Raw genomic sequence first — 26,207 nt, 5'->3', positions numbered from 1 at the left:
TGGCAACCCTAGCAGGGCTTTGCAGAATGAGAAAAATGTAGCCCTGATGAATACAAGCTGTTTGTAACATCCCCACTGGACCTTCCAGGCAGGCAGAGCATTTCAGCATATACAGCCCCACATGGTCCAGCTCCTCTTCCAAGGTTCCTTTTAGGATGTGAAATCCTTAAAAGACAAGCTGCGTACTGACTTGAGCTACATAAAAGCATTTCAATAGATGTCATTGGGATATAAAGGTCTCTGTGCTTTCACCAGACATTTCAAGAGCAGCAGGACTTGTTTGCTTTTCCCCTGTGTGAGACTCAGTCTTTACTGCAGTTAAGGATATTTACTCTATTGCATTTGTGTTCCACAAGAAACTTCAAAGGCAGTCTAGTCCAGCTCCCCTGCAATGAACATATACAGCTCAGTTCAGGCTGTTCAGAGCCCCATCCAGCCTAAAAATAGGCACATTCTTTTAGGCAATAGCCAGTACTAATGTTTGGTTATGTTAGGTCCTGAGCATTTGGAAATATAAGACAGGTATTCTCAGATTCCACAGCTGGTGATTAAGCTTGGTGGTTTTGTTCTTTGTTATCTTCGGTGTTCTGCCCCAGTACAAAATATATGTCAGATTTGTAAGTTACAAGAGGCTCCAATGATTATAGGTTTCAGTCTAAAGAGAAGAGCCTTTTGATGGTGTCCTTTCTGACAACGTGGGGGGGAAAGCAGTTTACTTTCCCCTTTAAGGAATGGAGTACAATACAGATGAAGTAAAGCCCATGCAACCTTTGCAGAATCACAGAATCATAGAATCATTAAGACTGGACATCTAAGATCTTCTAGTGCAATTGTAGATCCATCACCACCATGCTCACTATGTCCCTAAAGCCATTGCTCGGATAATCAGGAAGAGGGCTGTTTTCCAAATACAAATCTTCCAGACATAAAATACACATCAAACTTTTCAAGTACTAACAGGCTTATTAAAATAAATAGTAATAAAAATAAAGTAGATCAGTCCAATCACTTGACAAAACACCAGTCACCCAGAGTTTTGAATTCTGCCAGTTGGATGAAAATCTTCTCAAATAGTACCATCAGTCTGGCTTAGCCTCTGCCCAAACTCACCAACCCTCTTCTGTGAAAGTAATATATATGCTAAAAAACAGCCTCACACACTATAATTATCAGGCTCCTTTTTTTTTCCTTTGCTGATAGAACATGTTTACAAAGGAACCGATCCAGAATTCCCTCTCTGCCTTCTCTCCACTCATTCACTCACTCAGCATATTTTAGGCTATGGCCATAGGAAACTTTAAGCTCCACTTTCAATCATACATTCCTGTCCCTGTGGAAAGTCAAGGCAGAAGTTCATATCCTACCTTGTTCATCTCACTTCTGCTTAAGCATTCTGTCAGCAAAGAAGCGGAGGGGAAAATGCACCTCTCATCATCATCTCACCATCTCGGCATGTAATCTTATGCTAGTGGGAAGAATTAAGTCTCTTTACTATTCTTATACTATTCTGGCTTGACACGTTCACGTACCACGGCCTCGCCTCCCTAGCTATGGTTAACACTGACTGGGTAAGAAATTTTCCACTCCAGTTATTTTCTACACTGTGTCAGTGGTGTTGGTTCTGCAGTCACAGGTGTCTGAACAATGTCTAAACGTGAACTTCAGTTCACCTTGTACTGGATTATATGGCCAGTGGAGTGGCATACAGTCAAGAGTGGCTCATGGGGCAGTGGGGTAACTCACCAGTTTCTCCCTTGTGAAATAAGAGAAAGTCTTGTTAGCCACTATAGATCTATTGCACTACAGTACAGTCTGCCTTAATCAGTAGAGTGCAGTAAGACTAGTGTCACATGGATGCAATGGCAACTGAACAGATCACCTGAACACAAAGAAAAATGCAAAGGATATACTTATGAATCAGGACTTTAAAATCTTTTTTTTTTCTCATAAGCTTTCACACTGTTACTCAGAAAGGACTGCAAAACTTTTTTGGTAGCAACATCTTTCTTGACAGTGTATCCCACGTATTGGAAGCCAAGAAATGTAAACCCGGCACAGATGGTCACCACTGTATTAAGAGTTTTCATGCAGAAATTCATTGTGCTTTAGCACTGTGATAGGTAGGTGATGGGTTTGTGGTTGGACTAGCTGATCTTCGAGGTCTTCTTCAACCTTAATGATTCTATGATCTATCTTCATATCCATCAGTCTCTACTTTTCCTCCAGTTAATTACATGAGGCATGAATCTACTGTTTTCCAGATGTGATACTCAGAATAGTGGACCATAATGCACAAATCAGCTGCATATTGATTCTAGATTGACAAGACAAGCATAAAATAACCTTGTTCTGCACACACAAATGGCACATGCCCAAGCATTCCCATGCAGGAGATCTCAATTTTGGGCTGACTGCAAAATTCCAATTTAACTTCTTTTTCAACATTTTCATCAACGACTTTGATGAGGGAATAGTGGCCACTCTCAGCAAATCTGCTGATGATATGAATTTGGGAGGATTGGCTGACACACCTGAAGGATGTGCTGCCATTCAGTGAGACCTGGACAGGCTGGAGAGCTGAATAGTAAGAATCTGGATGAGGTTTAACAAAAGCAAGTGTAGAGTCTTGCACCTAGGAAGAAATAATTGCATGCACCAGTACAGGCTGGGGGATGACCTGCTGGAGAGGAGCTCTGCTGAGAGGGACCTGGGCGTCCTGGTGGACGACAGGTTGGCCATGAGCCAGCAGTGTGCCCTTGTAGCCAAAAAGGCCAATGGCATTCTGGGGTGCATTAAAAAGAGCGAGGCCAGCAGGTCAAGGGAGGTGATCCTCCCCCTCTACTCTGCCCTGGTCAGGCCTCACATGGAGTACTGTGTCCAGTTCTGGGCTCCCCAGTACAAAAAAAGACAGGGATCTCTTGGAAAGAGTCCAGCAGAGGGCCACAAAGATGGTGAAGGGCCTGGAGCATCTCCCCTATGAAGAAAGGCTAAGTGAACTGGGTCTGTTTAGCCTTGAGAAAAGAAGACTGAGGGGGGAACCTGATCCAGGTCTAGAAATATCTGAGGTGTGGGGGACAAAGTGGTGATACCAGACTCTTTTCAGCAGTGTGTGGAGACAGGACAAGGGGAAATGGACAGAAACTGGAGCATAGGAAGTTCTGCACGAATGTGCTCAAGAACTTCTTTAAGGTGAGGGTGACGGAGCACTGGAACAGGCTGCCCAGGGGGGTTGTGGAGTCTCCTTCTCTGGAGATATTCAAGACCCGCCTGGACGCCTACCTGTGTGACCTGGTGTAGGGAACCTGCTTTGGCAGGGGGTTTGGACTCGATGATCTCTGGAGGTCCCTTCCAACTCCTACGATTCTGTGATTCTGTGATACTTGTTTTGTAAACATGCTACTGACAGCTTGCTTCTGTACATATCTTCAGTTGATCTTCAACATAACCTGCAAGTCTTCCTTCTGCCCTCCAGTCCTTTAATCTGAGACTGTTGGAAGAGACAGTATTTGCACGGAAGCTTGGATACAGACTCACATGCCTCCTTCACCAGTTCTACTTCTCCTCCTGTCTCTGTAACGAATGCAGATGGCAATGGAAGAACAGAAATGCTTACAGGAAAGAATTATTCACGGACATGGGAACAGATGTGTTGCCTTTCTCTGCAGACTCAAATTTCTACAGATTTGGTGCAGACATTGATGGTAGCCACACAGGGTAGAATTGAGGGACAACAAACATTCATAAATCTTCTACATTTCCAGGCCTTACACACTGTAATACTTGTACTACTTAGAATAGTCCCAGCTCTTCCCAACAGTTAAGTTCAGTAGACAAGAAGACTTCTTTGCCACCTTTTTTTTTCTTCCTACATTATGAATAGCAGTAGTTAGGTAAAGGAAGGAATGATAAGAAATGCAGAGACTATGCTTTCACTATGCTTTCACAGTCAGTACTGATGAGACAAGAATCTTGAAGGCTGCTGTCTTGTAACAGCTGTCTCCTCACTGATCCCATCTGCATTCTCCTCTAGAAAATTATTTATTCCAGAAGCTTGTTTGAATTCAGCTTGGTTTATTTATTTCTATATTTTACAGCACAAAAGAGACACTTACTGCTTGTGGAGAGTGGGTCTAACAACACTCCTGCTTATTCTTGCATTATTATTTTTTTCCTTTCTCAAAATCTGATTTTTGCTACTCACTGCTGAGTAACTGCAGCAAAAACAGAAGCCACTGTTATACAGAGTGGGAAATAAATTTTTATTAAGTGAAAAGAATGATACAAAAATGCTAAAGGAATTACTGGAATGATCTCAAAGCAACTATCATGTCAGTTCACATATAAATTGACACAGACATCATCAGGAAAACCAGTAGAACCACAGTCTATAAAAGCCTTACTAATAGCCTCATTTCTCTAGCGACTGGCAAACAGAAAGCAGGCAGTTTTAAGCCTTGGTTAAAATCAGCATTTTGGGACCTAAGAGCAATAAGAGTTGTTGTTAATTTATATATACATAGCCTTATTTTCCCTTGTCTCCTTTTACCATGGCACACTACTCAGCAGTGAATACAGTCAGCCTGATTAAATATGACTCCTCTGTTTCTGCCTTTCTGTTTTCACTTCTCAGTGCTGCTCAAAGCCTGTCTGCCAAGCTTTCTAGAGAAGGAGACATTCAGTCTTGCTTCCAAGCGTGATCCTTAGAAAATAACCATACAAAAAACCAAAAGCACCTAAATATCAGAAATATGCATACTTAACTAATGTCATTTTACAGGTAGGAAAATGCAATACCAAAAGGTTACACAATTAAGTTGTTGTGGAATAAGTGTTCAGCTCTTTGTACAGACTGCTGAGTAAACATCCTATGGAATATAATTTAGTAATGGAGTTAACATGGTTCTAGCAAATGTTATGATTCTAACATTCTTCTCAAATCTCAGGCTGTTATGAGCACTGTCTCTCAAAAGTGATTTCAGTTTGACTTTTCTATTTGAATTTATTGAAGCTGGCAGCTTTCTGCAGCATCTTCCACCTCTAGAATTCCTATATGACTGTATTAAAGTCACAGCCTCCAGTCCATGGTTGAGTCCCTTCTGAGCCTAGATCTAGATTCATACAGTGTTCTTTGGTGTTTGACCTGGTAGGTTTTGCTGGCATTAGGTATCGAAGGGTCTTCCAAAATCTGGAATTCACAGGGAGAGATTTATCTTTTTTCCACTGAACAACCCTCTTAGATGGCAAAAGAGACAGTGATTCTGGCAAGAAGTTGTAGTCACTTATAGGCATATATTCAATTAATATAATCTTCGTTTTCCTTTCTACTAGAGCTTTATGCAGTCCACTTTCAAGTTCATATATGGCTCTGTCAGAAATGTAGTTCTGACTCAGTATAATGATTAATCTTCGGCTTTTGTCAATGAATGAATGGATATCATCAACAACAGCTGCAAATTAAAAATAAATGTGTTATTAAACCAAATTAAAAGGGCAGGCACTGAACTGACTTTCCCTTTAACAGTGGCACATGTACAAAAATATTCTTCTTGTGAAGTGACAGCATGGAAATATCCTGTCCTTAAGTATGGATTAATATGCATTACAGATAATGAGTTTGTGAAAATAAGCTCTCCCATGGTCAAAGCTTAATCTCTGCAGCAGATAAGAATCTACATACAATTTCCAAGTTATCTATGTGTAATCATATGTACAGAAGGTGACAGTAATATTTATTCTTCATCCATAGATGCCATTAGAGTGATTCCACACCAAGTCATCAACAGCCACCTCTCTCTGGTTATTCAGTGAACACCAGCTCACTCCTCCTTTTGTGCCACTGAAATCCCAGATCTGCTGCCAGCAATCCAAGGCTGAGAAGACTATCATCAAATGACAAGTTCCAGCATTATCTCCACAACCATGAAATAACAAGGTCTACAGAGAATACAGAGGCAGAAAATGTGCTTTGTAGGGAAAAAGAAAGTAAACAGCAGAAGTAACCAAAAGAAAGGAAAACTGAAAGGAGAAGGAGACTGGCAAGGGTAATGAAAATAGAAGGTTCCTGTAAACAGAATGAAACAATATGTTTTCTGTATTCACAGTAGATCATGCCAGAGAAAATGAAATAAACTACAACACTTGAAGAATTAAGTTGAGCACATAGGAAAGCCTTTTTTGTAATACTCAGAACCAGTCAGGAAATTTGTGGTATTTCTAACAGATTTGCAAAATAGGTCAGGAAAGGATACATGGACAGAAGACCCTGCCTTGACAGGGAGGGTGACTGAGCTTACTGTTCTCAGATTTTAACATGAATCCTATTCCCCAAACAGGTCTTCAAATTAATGGAATTAAGTTCTTTTTGAACATAAAAGGCCATAGGTCACTTAAGGAAACAAAATGCCATATACTCATGTATATTTTCTTTCTCATTTGCCATCTATTGGATTAAAACAAACAAACAAATACTATTGACTGCCAAAACAAGGATACAAACATATGAGTTACCCGAGAATACTTAATACCAGAACCACCAATTTCTCTGTGCAGTAAATGTAAGTTAATTCACAGACACCTGCAGAGAAAGAGCTTTATGATGATGAAGCACCTTGCATTCTCTGCTTGCACCCTTTCTCCATGGCAGCTTTTCCATCTATTTATCTTGACTGCATAATTGAAGGTACGTATGTGTGTGTATACGAAGCCATAAAACTACATAAAATCTACAGTGTCTTTTCCTGCCTCTGTGAGCAAGCATGGCCTAGGTAAAATGAAAAGGTACCACTTCAACGTAAAGAACTTCTGATAGAATTCCTTTAGCTTTGCATGAAAATGATGTGTTTATTTAATTACAAGAATATTCAGTACACTTACCTCCTCCAGGAGATACATCTCTCTCAAATATACATAGCTTATACCCAAAGTTTTCTTCTAATATCATTGGTAATGTCTTCAAAGCAAATTCTCTCTCTTCATTACTAGTAGAAACACAGTCTTTCAGGTAAGATACAAAAGCATCATATTCTTTTCCATCTGGAAAAAAATCACCAATTTTTGTGTTGTTGACAATGATTAGAAATAAAATATCTGATCTACCATTCTGGTTTACAGAATTATTGTCTCAGCTGCAGAGCATCTAGAAGATTCTGCTCTTTTTTTTTTTTTTTTTTTTTTTTTTAAATATTATATCCTCTCTCAATCATATATTAAAATCATTTATTTTGCCACTTACTCAAACATGGCTGTTTTATAGAACCTATCAGAAGCTATTTTTTAATCAGTGCTCCACTTCAACGTCAGCATTAGCCAATTCATACCTCCAGCAGTGTCATCTCTTTGGCTTATGTTCCTGTAGAATAGAACTAAGTCTACTCTGAACATCACACAGACAGCTACCACAGCCAGAGCAACACATGGAAACAGTACAGAAAGGATCATTCCAGTTGTAAATACATGCATAGGCAGATCTCGAGTGTTTCCTGTAAAAGAGAAACCCAGAAAATTATAGCCATAACAGAGAGTATTATATAATAAAATTATGGTAGTAAATACTCATGACATTTTAAAATCACTAAAATTGAAATGTTGATGTGAATCCTTTCCTGATAATATTTCAGGCACACATATACGCCATTCATCCTGAGATGGAAAAGAACTACAGAACATAGATTACTATAAAAACTATTAATTAAATAATTAAATTAAATAATTAAATTATGTATGCCCATATACCCTGGATACACATAAATGAGTTTCACATGGGATCAATACTGAGATAAAACTCCTCAAAGATGTACAACATCCCAAACTGGAGAGATATTCTAGGTCAACTGCTTCCATGATAAGTTCTCTTCAGGATCTTTATTGTTTCCTCTTATTTGCTACTCCTTTCTCAGCTCATCAATAACAGCACTTCATGTCCTTTTTAATCTTTTTTTTTTTTGTTCTCTCTCTACTCTCTTTCAAGCTTTTTTTGCTTATTTATTCTGTTATCCTCTCAATTTAAATTCCAAATATGGATTTAAATTCCAAATATGGATTAAATGTTTGTGAAGTCCTTTGTGAAAGCACTGTCATGTCATGCTCATCGTAGTCTGTACTTCATTTGCTCTATTATCTGCTGCATATTTTAACATCAACTAGTCTATTGCACACTTAATGTCAAATATTTCCTCTAAATAAAGAATGGAAAGTCCTGAGATGGAAAAAAAAAGAAGGGAATGTCCATATGCCAGAAATCTCCAAGCTCTCTAAACAATAAATGTATAGTATTGCTGTCAGATAGAAGTCAGCTTTCCAATGCTAGAGAGATAGAGTCCCTGACAAGAGAGTGATCTTTGACCAGAAGTGTTTGAGGCATTAGTAGGAATATCAAAGATTACCCTTTCTAACAAACTACTACAAAGGGATTTGTCAGCCAGAGCTCAACTCAGCCTCCTCAAGATGTTCCCATGGCAGCAGTGGTTTATCCAGGAAGCCTCAGACAGCTGCTGCTATCTCCATTGCCCCAGCTCAATGCAGAAGGAATCATCTGGAGGAATGTTAAGCCCAGTATCAGAGAGGCAAAGACCTCTACAAGCATGCATGTGTGTTGGGACTGATATTCTGAAATCAGCACTGTGCCACCATTGCAAAGAGGGCTGGCATGAATAATAATAAAAAATGAGAAGAATGATCCATAGATGATACTGTACCTTTCTTCAGTTTCACTACTTTTTCGTCTGTTATATCATCAGCTTGCAGTCTGCAGGTGAAATTGTGATGGAAGTCCTCCTCTCTTACTTTTTTAATCCTTAGAAGCCTTGTGATATAAAACGTGTTTCCCAAACTGCAACAAGGAATGATGTTAGCAACACTACCTGCATAAAAATCTACAATGAATTGAGAAGCAGATTTTGAGGAAAAGTGTAGAAGAATCTCAGGCATTTTCATTAAGGTCCACAACATACAACTGAAGATCAGTATTTTCTGGAAACTTACCGTGAATTTATTAAATCTTCTTCACATATTGGAGGGTCAGCCTCAGGAATACCTGAACATTTCTTTGGAAACGTATCATTAAAACACCAGTAGAGGTTGGCATCTTCTTGTATGTAATAACCGAAGAAACCTGTGCAGTTGAGTGTCTCTTCTTTACCTAAACAGAGCATTACATAAGAAGATCTAATCAAAAGCAGCATTCACATTTATGGTGCAGCAAAATATCACAGAATCGCAGAATCACAGAATTGTAGGGGTTGGAAGGGACCTCTAGAGATCATCGAGTCCAACCCCCCTGCCAAAGCAGGCTCCCTACACCACATTGCACAGGTAGGTGTCCAGGCGGGTCTTGAATATCTCCAGAGGAGAGAAATATCTCCTGAGAAGGAGAGAAAATATGAGCTTTACAGGTCAGGTATCCAAGGTGCTGTCCTCCTTTCTGAACTTAGTAGCCCTTGCATGAAGTTTTATACATGTTCCATCTGCACAAGAGGTGCTTTGGTAGCCATGTACAAAGCACTGTTGCACTCCACTGCAGTGAGGATCTTACGTCAGATTAACTCTGTCACAATCAGAAAAGTTTAAATAGGCCAAAAACTATAGTGAATAAAAATGTGTGCTGCAGGAAACGAAAAGGACAACTCACCAGTACCCCAGGGCCAGGTAAGGGGAATTAAGCCAGCTGATGGGGATAACTAAACTGTATACAACAACACAAAGAAATAACAAAGCCTGCTATGGCTTGTGCTGACCTCTGTGTTGTGCTCCCTTGGCTGAGCAAATGAGGTTCACATATGAACAACAGAGGTGCTAAAGAACAGTTTGCAAAATGGTATAAGAGAACACTGGGTAATAGAATGGGAGAAGTCCTCAGACACAGGGCATGAAAAAGACAGGAAAATTTATGTTCTTAAGAATCATATACAATCTCAATAAGAAAACCTTGGACTGTTTCCAGTACTGTGCGATTCCTTCAGACCATGTTATCTAACACACAGCTAGGAACATAGTCAAGGATTAGGATTTTTACAATACAACAAATTCTTTGCAGCAGTAAGAGATCTACATCCTTTTATTGCCAGGACTGTCATCCCTCAGATTTCATAATGCACTTCAGAATAACATCTTTGACTGTAGCAGACGTGAAAAGGATCACTTATTACTGTTGACCACTGAAACAAAAAAACAGACATATTTCACACATTGTTCTGTGTTGTTTGCTGTCTAAAAATAAAGCCATGGAGGGCTGGTGTATCATTACCACCACTTTCTCTTGATGGTCATAACAACAACCTCCTCTTCTGCCTCTGCAAGAGTGAATTCAGTGTACTTGTAGATAGGTCATGGAACCCACTAGTGAAAACATAACCATTTGTGAGGACATTTTAGATCCAGCAGGGTATGTAGGCAACTATTTCAGTTATGCTTAACCGGACCATTAGCCAGAGATCGTGACTAAAACATATATACGAAGTAGCTACCATAAAAATACTCTTATTAATTTGATACCTATTTCTGTTTGAATTTCTTCATCGCGTCCAACTATCCCCAAAGTTACAGTCTCTGGTGCATCTAAAAAATATATATATAAAGAAGTTTTTCTGTTGAAATAACAGCTTTCTTACATTCTACAACAGTAAAAATGACACATTTCTGGAACTAATCACATAGATTTCATTTAATTTGAAGAGAAATACCTCGATCCATCATTATCATCAGTTAAAAAAGCAGTGTGTCCTGACATATTTTCTGCATCTCATTATATATAGGGCAGATGGTTTACAGTGGTTGGAAGGGCTCTTCCCCCCAAATTTGTATAACATACAGCAAGTAAACAAATAAATAAATAAGCCACCTAAAACTGCAGGGAAAACTTAGTAAATAAATTTTCCAAATTTGGTAATATATGAATTTCTGCTTTTTTATTTTTGAAATATTGCAAGATAGATCAGACTGCCAGATCTAATCTTGTCAAAATACTTATCAAGAAATGATGAACAACATCCAGTCACAAATAGATTTAGTAGGGAACATTTTCCACAGTAAGGTGAACAGAAAGCATGCTTCAGTATCAGAAGGTATTCTTACCTTCTTCTACTATCAGCCTAATTGTATTTGTGCTGTGGTATATCTTCCCTTGATGACTGATGGAAATTTTGCAGGTATATATTCCAGAGTGCTGAACTGATAAGGTTTTAAAGTCCAGTTCCCGTCCGCTTTCATTTTCATAGTTCTTACAGTCCTGCATCAATACAGCAAGAAAATATTATACTGTATGAAACAAAATCTTAAAAAAGACAAAATCAGCATCACTCTTTTACTATCTCAACAGCATTTATCTGATTCAAAGGAGGTGGGGCCCCAGTTTCCATTTACAGTTATTTAAAGGAAACACCTGAACATCCAACCCATTAAAAGTTGAGAGCACCGCCTGAACTACCTTACATTATGAATGGTTGAAGTGGAGAGCAGGGGTTGGCTGGATGAAACCTAGTCAGGGTGCTAAATGTAATGGCTGATTATACCAGTACTCAATAGTTTATAAGTGCTTCATCTGTTGTCTATGCACCAGCAAAACTGCTCCAAAGATCAGATCTGCCTAAAGTGAACAGAACTAGGTCTGTTACACATTCTGTAAAACATGTTCAGGAACAGTAAAATTTTAAAGTTTCTCAATAACTTCACAAGGACATGTCAGATGTTAAACAAATACCTTGGTAATTCATTTAGTGTCAGGATGACACCTATATTAGCAAAACCGATAAACAGGCTAACAGACATGCACATCAGATCCATTCTAAACTACCAGTAATTTCTGATTATAGATATTTTTTATAATGAACTTGAGAGAAGAGAGAAACTTTATTCTGTGTATCTCTCTAAAGGCTTTTTTTTTTCCCAATAGTTTGAAAAATTAAAGCACTTTAATTTTGATAGTAATTCACTTTTCCTGCAGTTGGATACTCTATCTGTAGATGTTCTATCTATAGCCAATGCTTTGATTTTCTTGATTACCTTATACCATGTTATGCTGTCATTTTCATTGACAGACAGATCACTGCATTTCAATGAATGACCAGTTCCAGCATTTTGAATTTCAGTTGTTAAATGATTTTGATTGAAACAGCTGCTTTTATTTCTTTCAAGTACATTCAAGGTCCACTTCTGAATTGTGAAATTTCGTTTCCCATTGCTGTGAAAAAAAGATTTGCAAAACCAGTTTTAAGAGTTTTTTAAAGGAATGCAGCTTAGCAAGCTACATAACAAAGTAAGTCCTCTAAGCTCTAACAGGTAAAAAATACAAGCACTGTGAACAGATGATTTACTTTTCCTTTATTACTCCTCTATACCAAATGTGTTATTTCCCACAGTAAAAGAAATTATCTAAATTAAATTACCTATCATAAAGAATTTGACAATAAAATATGTCTCTGAAATGTGGCAACACTGTTCTTGTTCTGGTAGATAAACTATACAAGCTATATCTACCAGAACAAGCATTCAAATATCTGTAGCATCATACATAGTTACACAAGGAAATAAAAGATTTCAAGTAGCTTGAATCAGCTATTGATCTTGCAAGTTTAACTTCCCATGCTTTGATAAGGTCTAAAGTAGTAACTGATAAATCTGTTTATTATAAAAATATTTAAAAAAAAATAGGCAACTCTGGTTTTGTTCACAAAGTCCTATTTTCTCATCATTTGATATTGTGCAGAAAATCACCCAAATTTTGGAAATGTTCCTAAACTCTGCAAGTTTCATGAACTACTGAATCACTTTTGAATTTAAGCATGTCTGTAAAAGAAAGCATTTTGGAAAGCATTCATCTCGTTTTCAGATAGCCTCCACTGAACAGAGCTCTACAGTTTGCTGGCCACCCCAGGTGGATAGAAGAGCAACTGTCTCTTCTAAAGTAATTGTCCTTCTTCTAAAGTAAAGTGCTTTTTCCCCTATCAGCTTTATTCACCCTCTTCACATGGAAGATATTTTTCAACATACAGATTTTCCTCCATTCTTTTTGTTATTCGTAGATTCAGACAGTCAGTTGCAACTAAGTGATTTAGTTTCTCAAACACTTAGCTATGGTTTCATAAGCAGGAAAAACCCTGTCACAGCATTTCCTTCAGAGACGTATTCAGAAAGGCTGAAAGAGTCCTCATCTATTCTTCAACATCACATCTACATATTTAAATCGGACCTCATCACAGTCAGCAGTGGGATCACAGACAGCACCCTTTCAGAGCTCAGTTTGCATGACCAATTTTACATGTTTACATTTTTACATGTTTGTTTTCAGACAAGATAATTTGCAACCCCAGGCAGCCTGGGGTCAGGGAAAGGGGCTGTACTACAGGGCGGTGGGCATGGAACAGGCTGCACAGGGCTGTGGGTACAGCCCTAAGCTGACAGAGTTCAAGGAGCATGTTGAAAGCACTGTCAGACATAGGGTTTGACTGTTGGATAGTCCTGCATGGGGATAGGAGTTGGACTCTATGGTCCTTGTGGTTCCCTTCCAACTCCACATGTTCAATGATTCTGTGATATTCTGATTGATGAGCCAAATTCTGACAAGGAAACACTCCCTGTAAGTTGCAAAAGCATACCTATAAAAAACTATAAATAAATTAGCTATTAACTAATATTTTAGCAATTTCTAGTTGTCTGCAACACACATGACTTTCAACAACAGAAATACATTAAGTTGCATTGGTTGAATTGTTAGTGTCTGAGCTGTTACATTTCTGTCACCTGTGATTCTTTTGTGATAGTTTTTGGCCTCACAAAACAGGTCCTGGTTTAACAAACTTTCCATCTCACTCACCAAGAAGGAACAAAAACCAACTTGACTTAGGAGAGCACAAAGGGAACTGAAAGCCCTTAAGGCATATATCCAAGTTTACCATAAAGACTGCATACATACACAGTTCTAAGCTATTTCAGATCAACAATCCAGTCTTATCTCAATATTTCAATCCACAAAAATAAACCCCGAAAACCTGACACTCAGCCTTCAATACAATATTATCTCCACATGTGTGTATTCCCATTGCATTCAGCAGTTCTAGTCACCTTAAAAAGTAAGCAATGTTAGGAACTTATATCTGGTGTCTGTCATGAATTGACACTCATTTTTCCAGGAACCCTTTATTTCAAGGTCACTAGTACAGAGCCACAAGATGACCTGCCTTGTTGTTGGTTTCTTTGTTGTTTGTTTTTTTTTTTTTTTCCTCTGATAACCACAGGATATAGGTACAAAAACCACACAAATTAGAAATCCTGCCAAAAATGTGTGAAACAGATTTCTTCTTACCACTCCCACACCCAGTGCCTATGAAATCTTTTATGTTCAAGAGATGTTGCTGAAGATGGACACACTCGGGCTTTCAGGTGATATCCATTAATTCCTGAAACTATGTTCTTAGTCTACTGTACTAATAAACGTGCAAAGACATCAGCATATACATCTTTGGCTACGTACACTACATCTCAGCAGAACAAACCTGTTGGGCTAAAAACCTTCTGATTATTCTTTAAGTCAAAAATAAGTGGATAACACAATGTACATACATTGTTACAACATTTTCACCTCTCTCTTCTTACACATCATCAGTTGCAACAGAGCAGGAAATAATTAATTAGCTTGCAAAAAATTTATACTGTACTGTCATATAGTTACTGAAAACCTGCAGTGAATTTGATTGACTCTTTGGTCAATAAAACTGTCTATGCAGCTAAAAAATAATACCCACTATACCTTACAATATGCCTAAATTAATTATAAATCAAACAGATAAGTGAAAATATGCATAGCTTGTTTAATTCTAAATCAAAATTTTAGCCTAGTATAAACATTCTGAAACAAACTTCGTTGTATCAATCTTATTAAATCTTAAACCAATTCAGTAGCCCACAATAACCCACAGGTTTTCCTTGTCAGTTAATTACTGAAAGCTGTCCTTCACAGCAGAAAACTGATTATGCAAAGTCTTCTACTGCTTTAACTGCTTAATATGCTTTCCAATACTGAGAACTACCAGAAAAACTGACCCCAAAATGCAATGAGAATCCCATTAAAAAAGCCAAACACTTTATTATTCTAATGACCTTCATTCTAATCCTAACAACAACAACAAACCCTGAATATCTGTTTGGGTCTAGCATGAAGAAATTCTAAGTAAATAACTAACTTTAAAATTGTTCCATGGTGGTCAAAGTATTTTCTTTTAATTCAGGAACTTTTTTTCTTAAATAAAAATGCTTCCTTTCAAATCACATTTTTCAAAAGTATACTTAGAAAACGAGAAAGGTTTTCATAACAAAATCAAAACTCAGTTGCAAGCGAATACTTTGATAAAATCAAAAACTTTCTTCTGAGTTTCTTTCTTAGATCAGTAAATCACAACATTTCATGAAGGATCCCTTTCATGTTTTTTTTTTTTTTTTTTTTTTAACAGATAATCATTTTAACAAACTCTATCCTAATAATTTTATTCAGGGTCTTTTCCCATCACCTCCATCTCTTACATGCATTCGTTTTATACAGCTGATGTAATGTACTGTTGGTTTATTATCACTACTCCAACTCAAAGCTTTTACAGCTGTGTTATCACAGATTTCCTCTCTAATACCCCTATTATGAAAATCTCCTTTGGTAGCACTGTGGTTCAGGTATGCTGCTCACTCCATGCCAAAATAAGCCAGAGCATGTATTTTACAGCATTATTTAGGTGCTGGCAGTAGAGTGAGCTGTTAGATTTAATAACACTTTAGTACCATATTTAGTTAAGTTACTGTATGAATGACTGCTCAAGGCCATTAATAAAGTAGTACAGTATGGCAAGTTCAGATTTGAAACAAAAAGTATAGGCCTATCAAGTCAAGTGCTATCTAATCTCTATATACCACACTGATCAGTTTGCTTTATACCTCTGTTAATTTAGACATATACCTGTACACAGTAATATGCTAAATCTGTACTACTTTGGAGAACAAAGTAGCTAGATTACCACTGTCATCATCCCTAAGGCCAGTGCTCTTCAGACTGGGTTCAACACATCCTAGGAAAATACTTATCAAACTTTATCTACTAGTTGGAGAAAGAAAAGCTTGCCATTAAAAGGAAATATATTAAAAGAAATATTCATGTGCATCTTTGCTCTACTTACATCTTCTCATTTACAATATTCAGCATTTCAGATAAAAAACCAGCCGTACATGGAAAAGTATAACATGAAGTTTTCATCCTCTGTGTTAACTTGAACTTTAACTAAATAACAAGTTAATAATTAAAATCTAATGATCTAGTATTATGTTATCAAATTTCTGTCTGAAGTGCTTCTGGAGAAATGTGGACAGCACTTCACAGTATTTGCAACTCTATCGTGACACATCAACCTTTATGAGCCAAGAAAGAATCTTAAAAAGATTACTTCAGCAACAGCACAGATCATTACATGCAAAATAATTTAAAATGAGTTATTCCTTCAACTGTAAATCCTGAAGTACAGTTGTAGTGCAGGTTTGTCTTAAAAACTCCTATAACAAATCTAGTCCTTTGGTCATTCCTCATGGTCTGATAAAGAATACCATGATCACCTGAGGCCCAACCTTACTTCCCCTTTTGACTTGTGACATTCTATGGTTGTAAGAAATTAAATCCAATTATTTTACTTGCTTCACGAACTGCTTCAGGTATGCAAGGCTTTGCACAGAAACCAGAGTTAAACTATGCCTCTGTTAACTGCATTCTACTTGATTTAATCAGCAGGCATCACAGCATGAGCTCCACTCAATACAGTAAGAACAGGTGTAGAGGACAAGCAAATTACAGAATAAAAGAATGCTTTGGGTTGGAAGGGACCATAAAGATCATCTATTTCCAATTACCCTACTATGGGCAAGGTTGCCATCTACTAGATCAGGTTGCTGAAAGCCCCAGCTGACCTGGCTTTAAACCACTTTCAAAGATGAGACAACCACCACTTCTCTGAGCAATCTGTTCCATTGCCTCACAACCCTCACAGTGAAGGATTACTTTGTAAAAATGTTTCATTTTACTTGGTAGTTGACAGGAGTGCCTCTCTCTTCTTATGCTTAGGGAATTAGCCACAGAACAGCAGAAATGCTACCTGTTTTATCCAGTCCTTGGAAGGCTGTATTTGCCTACAGCTATCTGTATGTACTATAGTTCCCTCTGGGTGGTTATTGAAAAATTGTGACATCACAGTTAATGTAGTTCTTCTCACATCTCTTATGTAGATACCACAAACAATACAAATTAAGACAAAGAAATTATCACATTAATAAGTAATGGTAAATGCAGGATGCTCATCCAGTTGCTGTGTACCCACCTTTGAGTGACAAAATAATTACCAGAGTCACCAAGTTCAGCTGGCCAAAACTCCAGAAAATTCATTTGGGATACAATTCTGCGTGTTTCCTTTATTTGCTTTTGCCTTCCAGCACTTTCTTTGTACCAGTTTATTGTGTATTCTTCTTTCCAAGAATGTTGTTGTTTTGACTCAGGGAAACAAAGGAAAAAGTACTCCCCTTCTAGTACATCAATGGAGGCACGAAGAGGACACAGCTTCTCTTCAGAGAAAGAGGAAAAAAGGCTCAATATTCTTTTAGAAAATAATGCCAACTTGACTTTAAAGTAGACTGACAGAATTTATTTGTTCCAGCAAAATCTATTTCAGACTATCTTACTCAACCAAAACTATTAGACATAGAAGGATTCAAAAAAAATTAGACATTTCCCTATAATTCTTTCATGTGGATCCAAAATGGGCAAAAACAGCAGAAATTGGCCTCACTCTATAATAAAGCAGCTGCGGAAAAAATACTCACATATGGTTGGACTTGACAGAGAAGGCTAATCCTCAGAACTGATCAACTGCCATAAAAGCAAAGAGTCTATGAATTAAGATGTACATTTTCTTCTTAGTTAATACCCACTCATTACATGATTAGATTTCTTTAAAACTTCATATCTTTGAAAAATTTCTCTTGAAACAAGATTGAGACTAAATTTTTCACACAGAAAGTCTACTTTTCTAATCAAATTTTCCAAATGTACGATTGCACATGAAAGTCACCTGAAATACAGAAAAGGAACCCTGGTCTGGCACAAATAGTCAAGAAAAAATAAGCTTTCAAGCCCTATATGTCCTAGAGATTGTCTCTCTCTAGCAGCTATTGAGGCAACACTTCTGAATGCCACAGTCAGGATCATTTTCCTCTTTGCTGTAGCTCTCCATACAGCCATGCTCCTACTCAATAGAATCAGGTGTGTCTAGCCATCTTCATCTCTAGCGTAATTACTTCATAATTCTTTTACTATAAGTGAAATTTCCAAAGTCTGAAGCTGGGCTGAAACTGAAAAAAATTTAAGATGTTATTCTTAAATGCAAAGTAAAAAACTTCAAAGTCTGAAAAACTGTCAAGATGTCCTATATTTGGCAAATATTTTGAAGGTTCTACTGTTGAAATGAGGATTTATACTTACCTGTGGCTGTTTCGGTGATAAAAATTAACAAAAAAAACATGAGAGTCATTTCTTTGAGTTACTTCTCACTTTTTCTCCAGAAAAAAAAAATGAAACTGAGTTCTTCTTATTCACACTGAAAGCCTAAGGAAAATAGACTAAGTTCATCACAAGTGCAATGAAACAGACCTGTTTGAGCATTGTGAGAACTAATGCCCATCATTGAAGAGTGCCTGTCAAATGAAAAGTTACTCATTTTTACCATAACAGGTATTTTGATGTATGAGGTAACGTGTCTAGGTTTTCCTTGGCAAGTTTCATTTCAAATTCAGAAAGCAATGATGGGGTTTTTTTCTCCACTTTCATGATCATTAAATGTCTTTTGTATTCCTGAGTAAACTGAAAGTCTTTGAGAAGCATCTACACTAGGATTCCAATTCAGTACAGTATTTTGTGGATTTTTTTTCCTACAAAGAGCATGGTATTTGCAAGACAGGACCTTACAAAAACACAGCTAATAAATTCCCTCATTTTCCAGGAGAACAGCACAACATTGATAGATCAGATATCCAAGTGTCTAATTTTAGACTGCTGGAAAACATTGAAGTCTACAATTTTGTCTTACATTTTAATCTATTGAGCAAGTAAGTACCAGCTGAGAATACTAATGTTTTCATCAGGGGGCAAACAAGGGCAGAGCCAGTCCTACAACCTATGCTTCACTTCTGCTAACAAGGCAGAAAGCATAGATGCTGAGTTCAATGAACACAAATGTCCTTAGTCATCAACTTAGTCATCAACCTGAACATGCATGTATAAATATGACATATACTCAAGAGAGATTTTTTACACGCAGCTGTCAAAAGTTACCTCTTTCAGCATTCTATTTATTTGTCTTTTCAACCTGAAACTTTTGCAGTTTGAGAAGGTACATACTTACTGTTGTAAGCCACCTGTCTGAAATTTACAGCCAGAAACTTCCCGTGGTAGAAACAAGCAGGTTGAAGTAGACTATTGCATTTCAAGTAATACTCCAGAATGACATCAAGATATAAAGCTGCTCTCCCCACAACTCATTGCAAGTATGCCATCATCCCATAAATAACTGTAAGAAAATGAAAGAACTATTTCATATCCCTTTTTTCAGACTGCCTGGTAGACAGATCCCAATTTAGAAAGTAGAAGAAAGTTGGGTGCTGAATACTGCAACAAGAAACTTTAAGGGGCCATGCAATCAGACCTGGTTTTGGTTCCCTTCTATACACGGAGATTCAAACTATTATATTTTATAGGAAATAAGAAGGGTCTCTCTGTCTTGAATTTTCTTTCCATTTCATCCTCTCGCATCTAGAACAAATGCAATTGTCACAGACAATGAAACCATGAACCACTCTATTAAGATAAAATTACATATCACCAGATTTTAATTCTAAATCCCATTCTTTATTGCCACATCACATTAGCACAAAATTGATGTTTTGATGAATGGAGAGTATAGCCCTTGATTCTTGCAACAGGGATTAAAGAACAAAGTCTGATCCAAGCTACTTAGTAATGACCAGATTTGAGATACCTGACTGCAAATAACAAATCAAATACACCACCTGTTTTTCAAATTTCCCACATGCTTAAAGCTACAGCTGGACTCCCAATTATAAAAACAGCTCTTAGAATCATTGTGTCATTTTTAATATGATAAAATCTTAACGTAAACTTGAGCATATGGAATTCTGCAAACTGCATTAACTCTATGTTATGAAGTATGAGGGCTGATACACTAAGATGTTTTGGTCATGTAACTCATTTTGATAAACACTTTTGGAAACCAGAATTTGTACCCAAAGGATTGTGGCATTCTTTAAAACAAGGCAAAACAAACAACAACAAAACAGATCCTTCTGAACCTCAGACTGTATGAACAAACATTCGGAGGTCCAGTGAGGAAGCCACTAACCTTACCTCTTCCAGGAAGGCTTTTTGGGGAATGTCAGTCTCTTCCATGTGTGACTACATAGTGCCACAATTCACACAGGATTCATGAAGAGAAAGGATCTAGCAAGCAGTTATCTGAACCTTGGTAGGTCTAAAAACCATTCTGTTAGGAAAACAAGATATCGGTTAAAACAAAAATCCACCTAAATTCCCAGAGAATATAAGTGTTTACTCACGACACAGGTTGACAGTGGATGCAAAGGTAACCTTCCAAACGGCAGGCAGTTACAGGCTGCACTCACAAACCTTCTGAATTCAGCACTGAAACACAGCAATCTTGCAGTGAGTCAATACGAAAACTGCCCAGACTGAGAAACCTCCAGAGAAAGCAAGAGTGGAATTATCACTTTTTTTTTTTTTTTTTCTGTTTTTGTTTTGTTGGTTTTTTGTTGTTTTTTTTTAACTGATGAGCAGAGGGAGGAGAATGGAAAAAGCAGAAGTGAGATTTTTACTTTTGCTTGTATCGCTGAGAAAAGTAACAGCAATTTCTGAACATGGACTTTTCTAAAGGAAGCATTTGAGAGACGCACCCTACGCACCAGGAGCCTGCGCAGCACCTCCCCTTCCTGCGTGGGGCGGTGGAGTACGGCAGGCGGCGGGTGCATCCCAGTTGGGTTAGAAGGCAGCAGCCTGGACAGGTGCTCTGGCTTGTAGGCTGGGGTTACCTGGCTTGGAGAGTGCTCTCAAGGCCCTGCCTGCAGATGGGGCGAGATGGGTTGTGTCTGAAGACAGGGGATTCTCTCTCACAGCTTTTACAGGAGGGGAGGGCTTGAGGTGATGTCTTTGTTTGTTTTGGATGGAAACACCTCTTCCTCTGCTCTTCTAATGAAGGTTTGTGGCAGAACTCTGTTCTGAGAAGCATGATGAAAGTAGGATGGAGCTTCAGGAGTGTGCACACTAGGCTAAGAATAGCAGCTTCTATCTCTGCTACAATTTCCGTCCCCCCTCGGTGGACCTTTGAGGATGAGTGTGCTAAGAGATAAACAATAAAGCTGATAGGCTGCAAAAAGATATAAAAAACCACAAAGCTTGACAAATTACAATCTGCAGGAAAAGGGAAAATCTGCTCCTGTACAAGACTGTCCTGATTTCAGAGCTGTTCTTTCTGTCCCAGTGTCCCCTCTGGGGTGGAATGATGCAAGGTTTCAAGACACAAAATATCTCACAGTTCCATTCCTCTGAAAGGAGCATTCACCCTTAAGCAAGCCTCACGCCAACAGCTGGCTGGTTTTAAGCTAAATGCTCACCTGTTGGAGCTGTGGTTACACAGGATTTCTGAGAGCTGTGTTTTCTGTTTAAGTTCCTGAATAATGAATGTCTGCCACTGTTTACTTCACACCAATATTTTATCTGATAGGTACTGAGTGATGACTTGATCTACTTCTAAATGAAGCCTTTTTGATGGCAACAGAAACAAATTCATACAGTTGGGATTTCCTTTGTTTCTCGTATTACTCTGTTCATCTTCAGAAACCTGTCTGGTGACAGGTGCCATATTTTTATTTTTATTTTTATTTCTTTTTACCCTTTTTACAGAATTTCCCAGTAATGACAGATAATGTAAAAGAGAGAGGGACATGTTACACTAAACAAGGAGGGATTCCACAAAGCTGGTGTTTTGCAGGTTTTGTTGTTGAGGTGAAGCTGAGAAACCCTGGACAGTTTTACTGTCTTACCTCATTTGTTTTCCTCATCAGAGATTAAGGCAATATAAACACAATCAGAATGTTAGGCAATGTAAATCAGAACTCTAGGAAAGTCAGCCGAGAATCTGACCCACTGTAACTACTTTTAAATGCGTAAACAATATTTCACAGTGTTTACTGTTCTTAAGGCTCAGTGCTCAATGTTAAAACTTAAAGCATATGCTGTAACAATTTTACATTTTACAGCATATACTGATAATGATTTTACGCAAGACTGAAGGCAGTTTAGAAGACAAAAAACTGGTAAAGTTAAATGTCATCAGCTATTTACTTTGACAGGATAAGACTTGACAGTGGCTGTTCAGTTGCTTCTGTTTTATTCACTATTTACAACAATATTTTCCATTAGTTGTTCTCATATTCATTTGCTTTTGAAATACTCTGAAGTTTCTGAACTTTCAGCTGCATTGTGGAAAGTTGTGCTTTTCAGCTAATGTTGTGTTTTGTGAACGTATGCAGAATCAGGTTTACAGTTTTTCAATACAGTTTTTAATGGAGAAGTAATAGGTTTGCAGTAGTGAAGTAGCCCAGCTGTGAAAATAACTACAGCTCAGTGTGGCATGGTGAAAATGCCATGATGAAAATGGAAGTTCACACTGATATTGAAAATGGATTTTTCTGTGAAGCTCCACCAATGAGTCAGCCCTTAGCTGATTACCCTTTTCCATCCACCACACATTATGAAGGTGCTAACTGAAACTGTGAATCCGGTTCTTTGATAAAGAGCAACACATTCAAGCTCTTGTAACCACAGACTAAGATTGTTCTTTTTTCTAACTGTTAGTATTTTTAAGTTTACTTCTGCCATCTCTGTACCTGAGTTACAATGATTCTTAGCTGAGCATTAGTTATATTCCAACATTTTTGTATCATTACCTATCCCTGATGTCAGAAAGCATGCTCCCAACTGATACCATTTCTGAAGGAGCCTCATAAGTTCTTCAGAAGTTCTAGAATATGAAGGCTGCATGTTTTTCAAGCTTCCACACCTTTTAGGGATAACATCTGACCACCTATCAGTGAAATCTTTCTCCGAATTTCTAATGGAAATTTCCCATATTCTAAGTTATCACTTGCTTTTTTTTTTTTTTTTTTTTTTTTATCCTATTCCTATGGTCCTTTGAAAAGATCTGGCTCCATCAGTTTTCTCTACTTTTCATACAGATTCCTGTAAACAGAAATATGAGATCTTGTCCTCTCCCTCAAATATCCTGTGCTGTTGGTGACCACAGTCTTTGTAGCAAAGCTGCTTTGTACTGAGTTGATCTCTAGGCTGTATTGTTGAATGGAAATTTTCCAGCTCAGATGCAGCACTTTGCACATGCATTGGGTTGAACCTTGTTGATATCACTGTTCTGTTGTAATGCAAAATAGCAGCCCTGCACTCCCATGGGTCAATAATCTCTTCTTGGATTTATGTCTGAAAATTTGTTTATATGATAATCTGTTCCATTTCCAAGGTCATACATAAGGATGCTCAAAAGTTTTAGTACCAACATTAGGTGCCAGAGGATGTCACTGGTAATTAATGTGAGCTGAAGTTTGTGTCCTGATCACAAGATCAGATCTCTTGATCTGTCATAAACTTTCATCCCACTGTTTTTCCGCTCACTGTCCACTTATCTGTATATCACAAACTGAGTATGTGTCAAAGGCCGTTCTCAGCTCAAGAGAGCAGCATCTGGTGTTCCCCCATTGCTCATAGTGTGGCTGGAGATGCATGTTATCTCCTAAATCTGTACTCTCTATTCCTTGACATCTTCTTTCTGTTTCACGTATTTTGAAAGGAATATTGCTTCATAACTTTCCAGAGACCAAGATCTGTAAAGACTAGGGAAAAAAATGTGAAATAGCTCTATTTCTGACACTCTCAAGGATCAGGAATGTGTGGTTGTACAAGTATAATTTTTCAACAGAATATATCAGTTTTACATATGCATAGAATCACAGAATGGCTTGGGTTGGAAGAGACCTCTACTTCCAGTCCCCCTCGGAGGGCAAGGTTGCCAGCCACTAAATGAGACACTAGATCAGGTTGCCCAGGACCTTATTCATCCTGGTCTTGAATATCTCCTGGGACAGAGCACCCACAACTTCTCTGGGCAGCCTGTGCCAGCACCTCACTGTTCTCTCAGTGAAAACTTTCCCAGTTTCACTCTCTCAGTAAAATATATACAAATATAAGTTTGTCTGAACACTTCACACAAAGGGCAAACGTGTATATGTATATGTGTATGTATATCTATATCTATATCTATATCTATATCTATATGTAACTACATTCTAATTGCTGTCTGCAGATCACAGAGTGGCAGAATCACAGAGTGGCTGAGGCTAGCAGGGACTTCCTAGTCTATCTTGTCCAACCCCTGCACAAGCTAGGCCATCCAGAACAGAAGGTCCACGACAATGTCCAAACTGAATTGCCTCCAAAAAGGGAATTTCCACAGCCTCTCAGGGCACCCTATGCCATTGCACAGTGTCATGGTTTTGTAATGTTGCTGTTAATATTCCACACCATAACATCATGTTCAGTATGGATCATTAAAAGGTTCATACTCCAGTTCAGCGGAATTACAGCGTCCCAAATACTCGGCTCTCAGAAGAAAGCTACGTATCCCAGAGGACTTCGCGGCCAGAGATAAGTCATGGGAGGAGGACATATATAATCTCGCTCCCAGGCTGAAGTTCTCTCTCTCTTGGACTCTCGGTGAGTGGGAAGCGTTCCAGCCGTGACACCTAGAGTTCACAGTAGGCCCCTCAGTTTTCGGGGACTCTCTGTTTTGTTCGATTTATTAGCCTCAATCATATTGTATTATACTGTGTTATCTTGTATTCTGAGATCATATTTAGTAATATAAGTTTTCCTCCTTAGATTGCTGCTGCTGTTCTTTTTTTCCCATTCCCCTTTCCTCTTCCTTTCCGGGCCAGGGGCCCTACGGGGTGGCTGCCCCCTGTCACGGGCACAGGTAAATCTAGGTAACCCGTGACACACAGACACCACATGGTTATCATAGTTTATATTGACAGGAGCTAGGTATCATACCATGGAAGTTACCAAGATCACCACTGACATCAAGTGAACAAAGTCAAAGCTCATTCCTGACTCTTACATGTCACATGCCAAAAAGACACTTCTGTTCCTTTAAAACATAAGAAGGTCAGCACTGAATTCTCAGTGTCAGATTCTGAGCTGATGTATGGTACCAGGAGATTATGTATGTACACCCCGAAAATTTCACTGTGGTTATTTCCAACAGCATTCATTAATTGATTTCTAGTTGTCCACAATTTTTTCGTAGTTGTTCAGCCACTAGATGTCATACTGACTCTTCTCTATTAATAAATAAAAGCAAATTGTTTTCTTGATGCCCTTTTTCAGTGGCACCAAGAATAGGGAAGCATAGAGCAGAAGTTAAAGGGCATTAAGCCTCTAGGTGAAAGTTCTAATTCTACAACAAATTTGTTTTTTTTTTTTTTTTGCTGTGTAGTTTATGTTTTGACCATCCGTAGGTCTGTGAGCTTTTAATGGAGACATAAGAGATTTTTACACAGAGCACACTTCCTTTTCATTATTCCAGATTGCCTGGTGTAGATTCTATGCATCCAAGACAATATGAAATATAAAAATGCCAATTTAGATACTCACTAAGTTGTGTGTATTGTAAAAGAATACCACAGCTTTACAGCTGTGATAATACTTGTAGAATGATATTGAGTGTGTATCTCTGATTTTTCCACTAACCACCAAGGAATATAAAAACAAGTGACAACTTCTGCATTCCACTGCCATTACTACAGTCACGTACTCATCCCTAGGCTCAGTATAAGGTCTTTGCTACTCTCAGCGTTTACCCCTTTTCTTTCTTTAAAGGCAGGCAAACCACATTTAGAGTTCTTGGGAACTTTTGGTATTATTTCCTTACATTTTCTCTTTATTAGCCATGAAATCTCATTCAAAAGAATTGCCACCACAAGAGCCAATTAGTGGGTTTATTTTTCACCATCCAACTCGCCTAGCTAGTATACACAAGTCAGTA

General features: G+C 38.1%; 1 protein-coding gene across 1 annotated transcript; it reads right to left on the bottom strand.

Annotated features, from left to right (window-relative positions):
- Positions 1–5,046: 5,046 nt before the first annotated feature.
- Positions 5,047–18,539, bottom strand: IL18R1 (interleukin 18 receptor 1). The gene is made up of 10 exons (XM_072357499.1): positions 18,491–18,539; positions 17,334–17,574; positions 11,995–12,172; positions 11,068–11,221; positions 10,489–10,551; positions 8,980–9,136; positions 8,694–8,827; positions 7,317–7,478; positions 6,874–7,032; positions 5,047–5,447 (listed from the first exon to the last, which is right to left on the bottom strand). The coding sequence occupies exons 1-10, from the start codon at positions 18,537–18,539 to the stop codon at positions 5,047–5,049; spliced, it is 1,698 nt and encodes a 565-aa protein (XP_072213600.1).
- Positions 18,540–26,207: the final 7,668 nt, after the last annotated feature.

Source organism: Excalfactoria chinensis, chromosome 1, assembly GCF_039878825.1.
Source record: "Excalfactoria chinensis isolate bCotChi1 chromosome 1, bCotChi1.hap2, whole genome shotgun sequence".
NCBI classification, from domain to species: domain Eukaryota; kingdom Metazoa; phylum Chordata; class Aves; order Galliformes; family Phasianidae; genus Excalfactoria; species Excalfactoria chinensis.
The sequence above is the reverse complement of the archived record's forward strand: the minus strand, read 5'-3'. Positions and strand labels throughout refer to the sequence as shown.

Coding starts and splice junctions, on each gene's coding strand:
- IL18R1 (XM_072357499.1), bottom strand. CDS start 18,539: ATGACTCTCATGTTTTTTTTGTTAATTTTTATCACCGAAACAGCCACA. Junction 10,552..11,067: donor TAGGCTGATAGTAGAAGAAG/GTAAGAATACCT, acceptor TATATTTTTTAG/ATGCACCAGAGACTGTAACT. Junction 5,448..6,873: donor AGATGTATCTCCTGGAGGAG/GTAAGTGTACTG, acceptor TTTAATTTGCAG/CTGTTGTTGATGATATCCAT.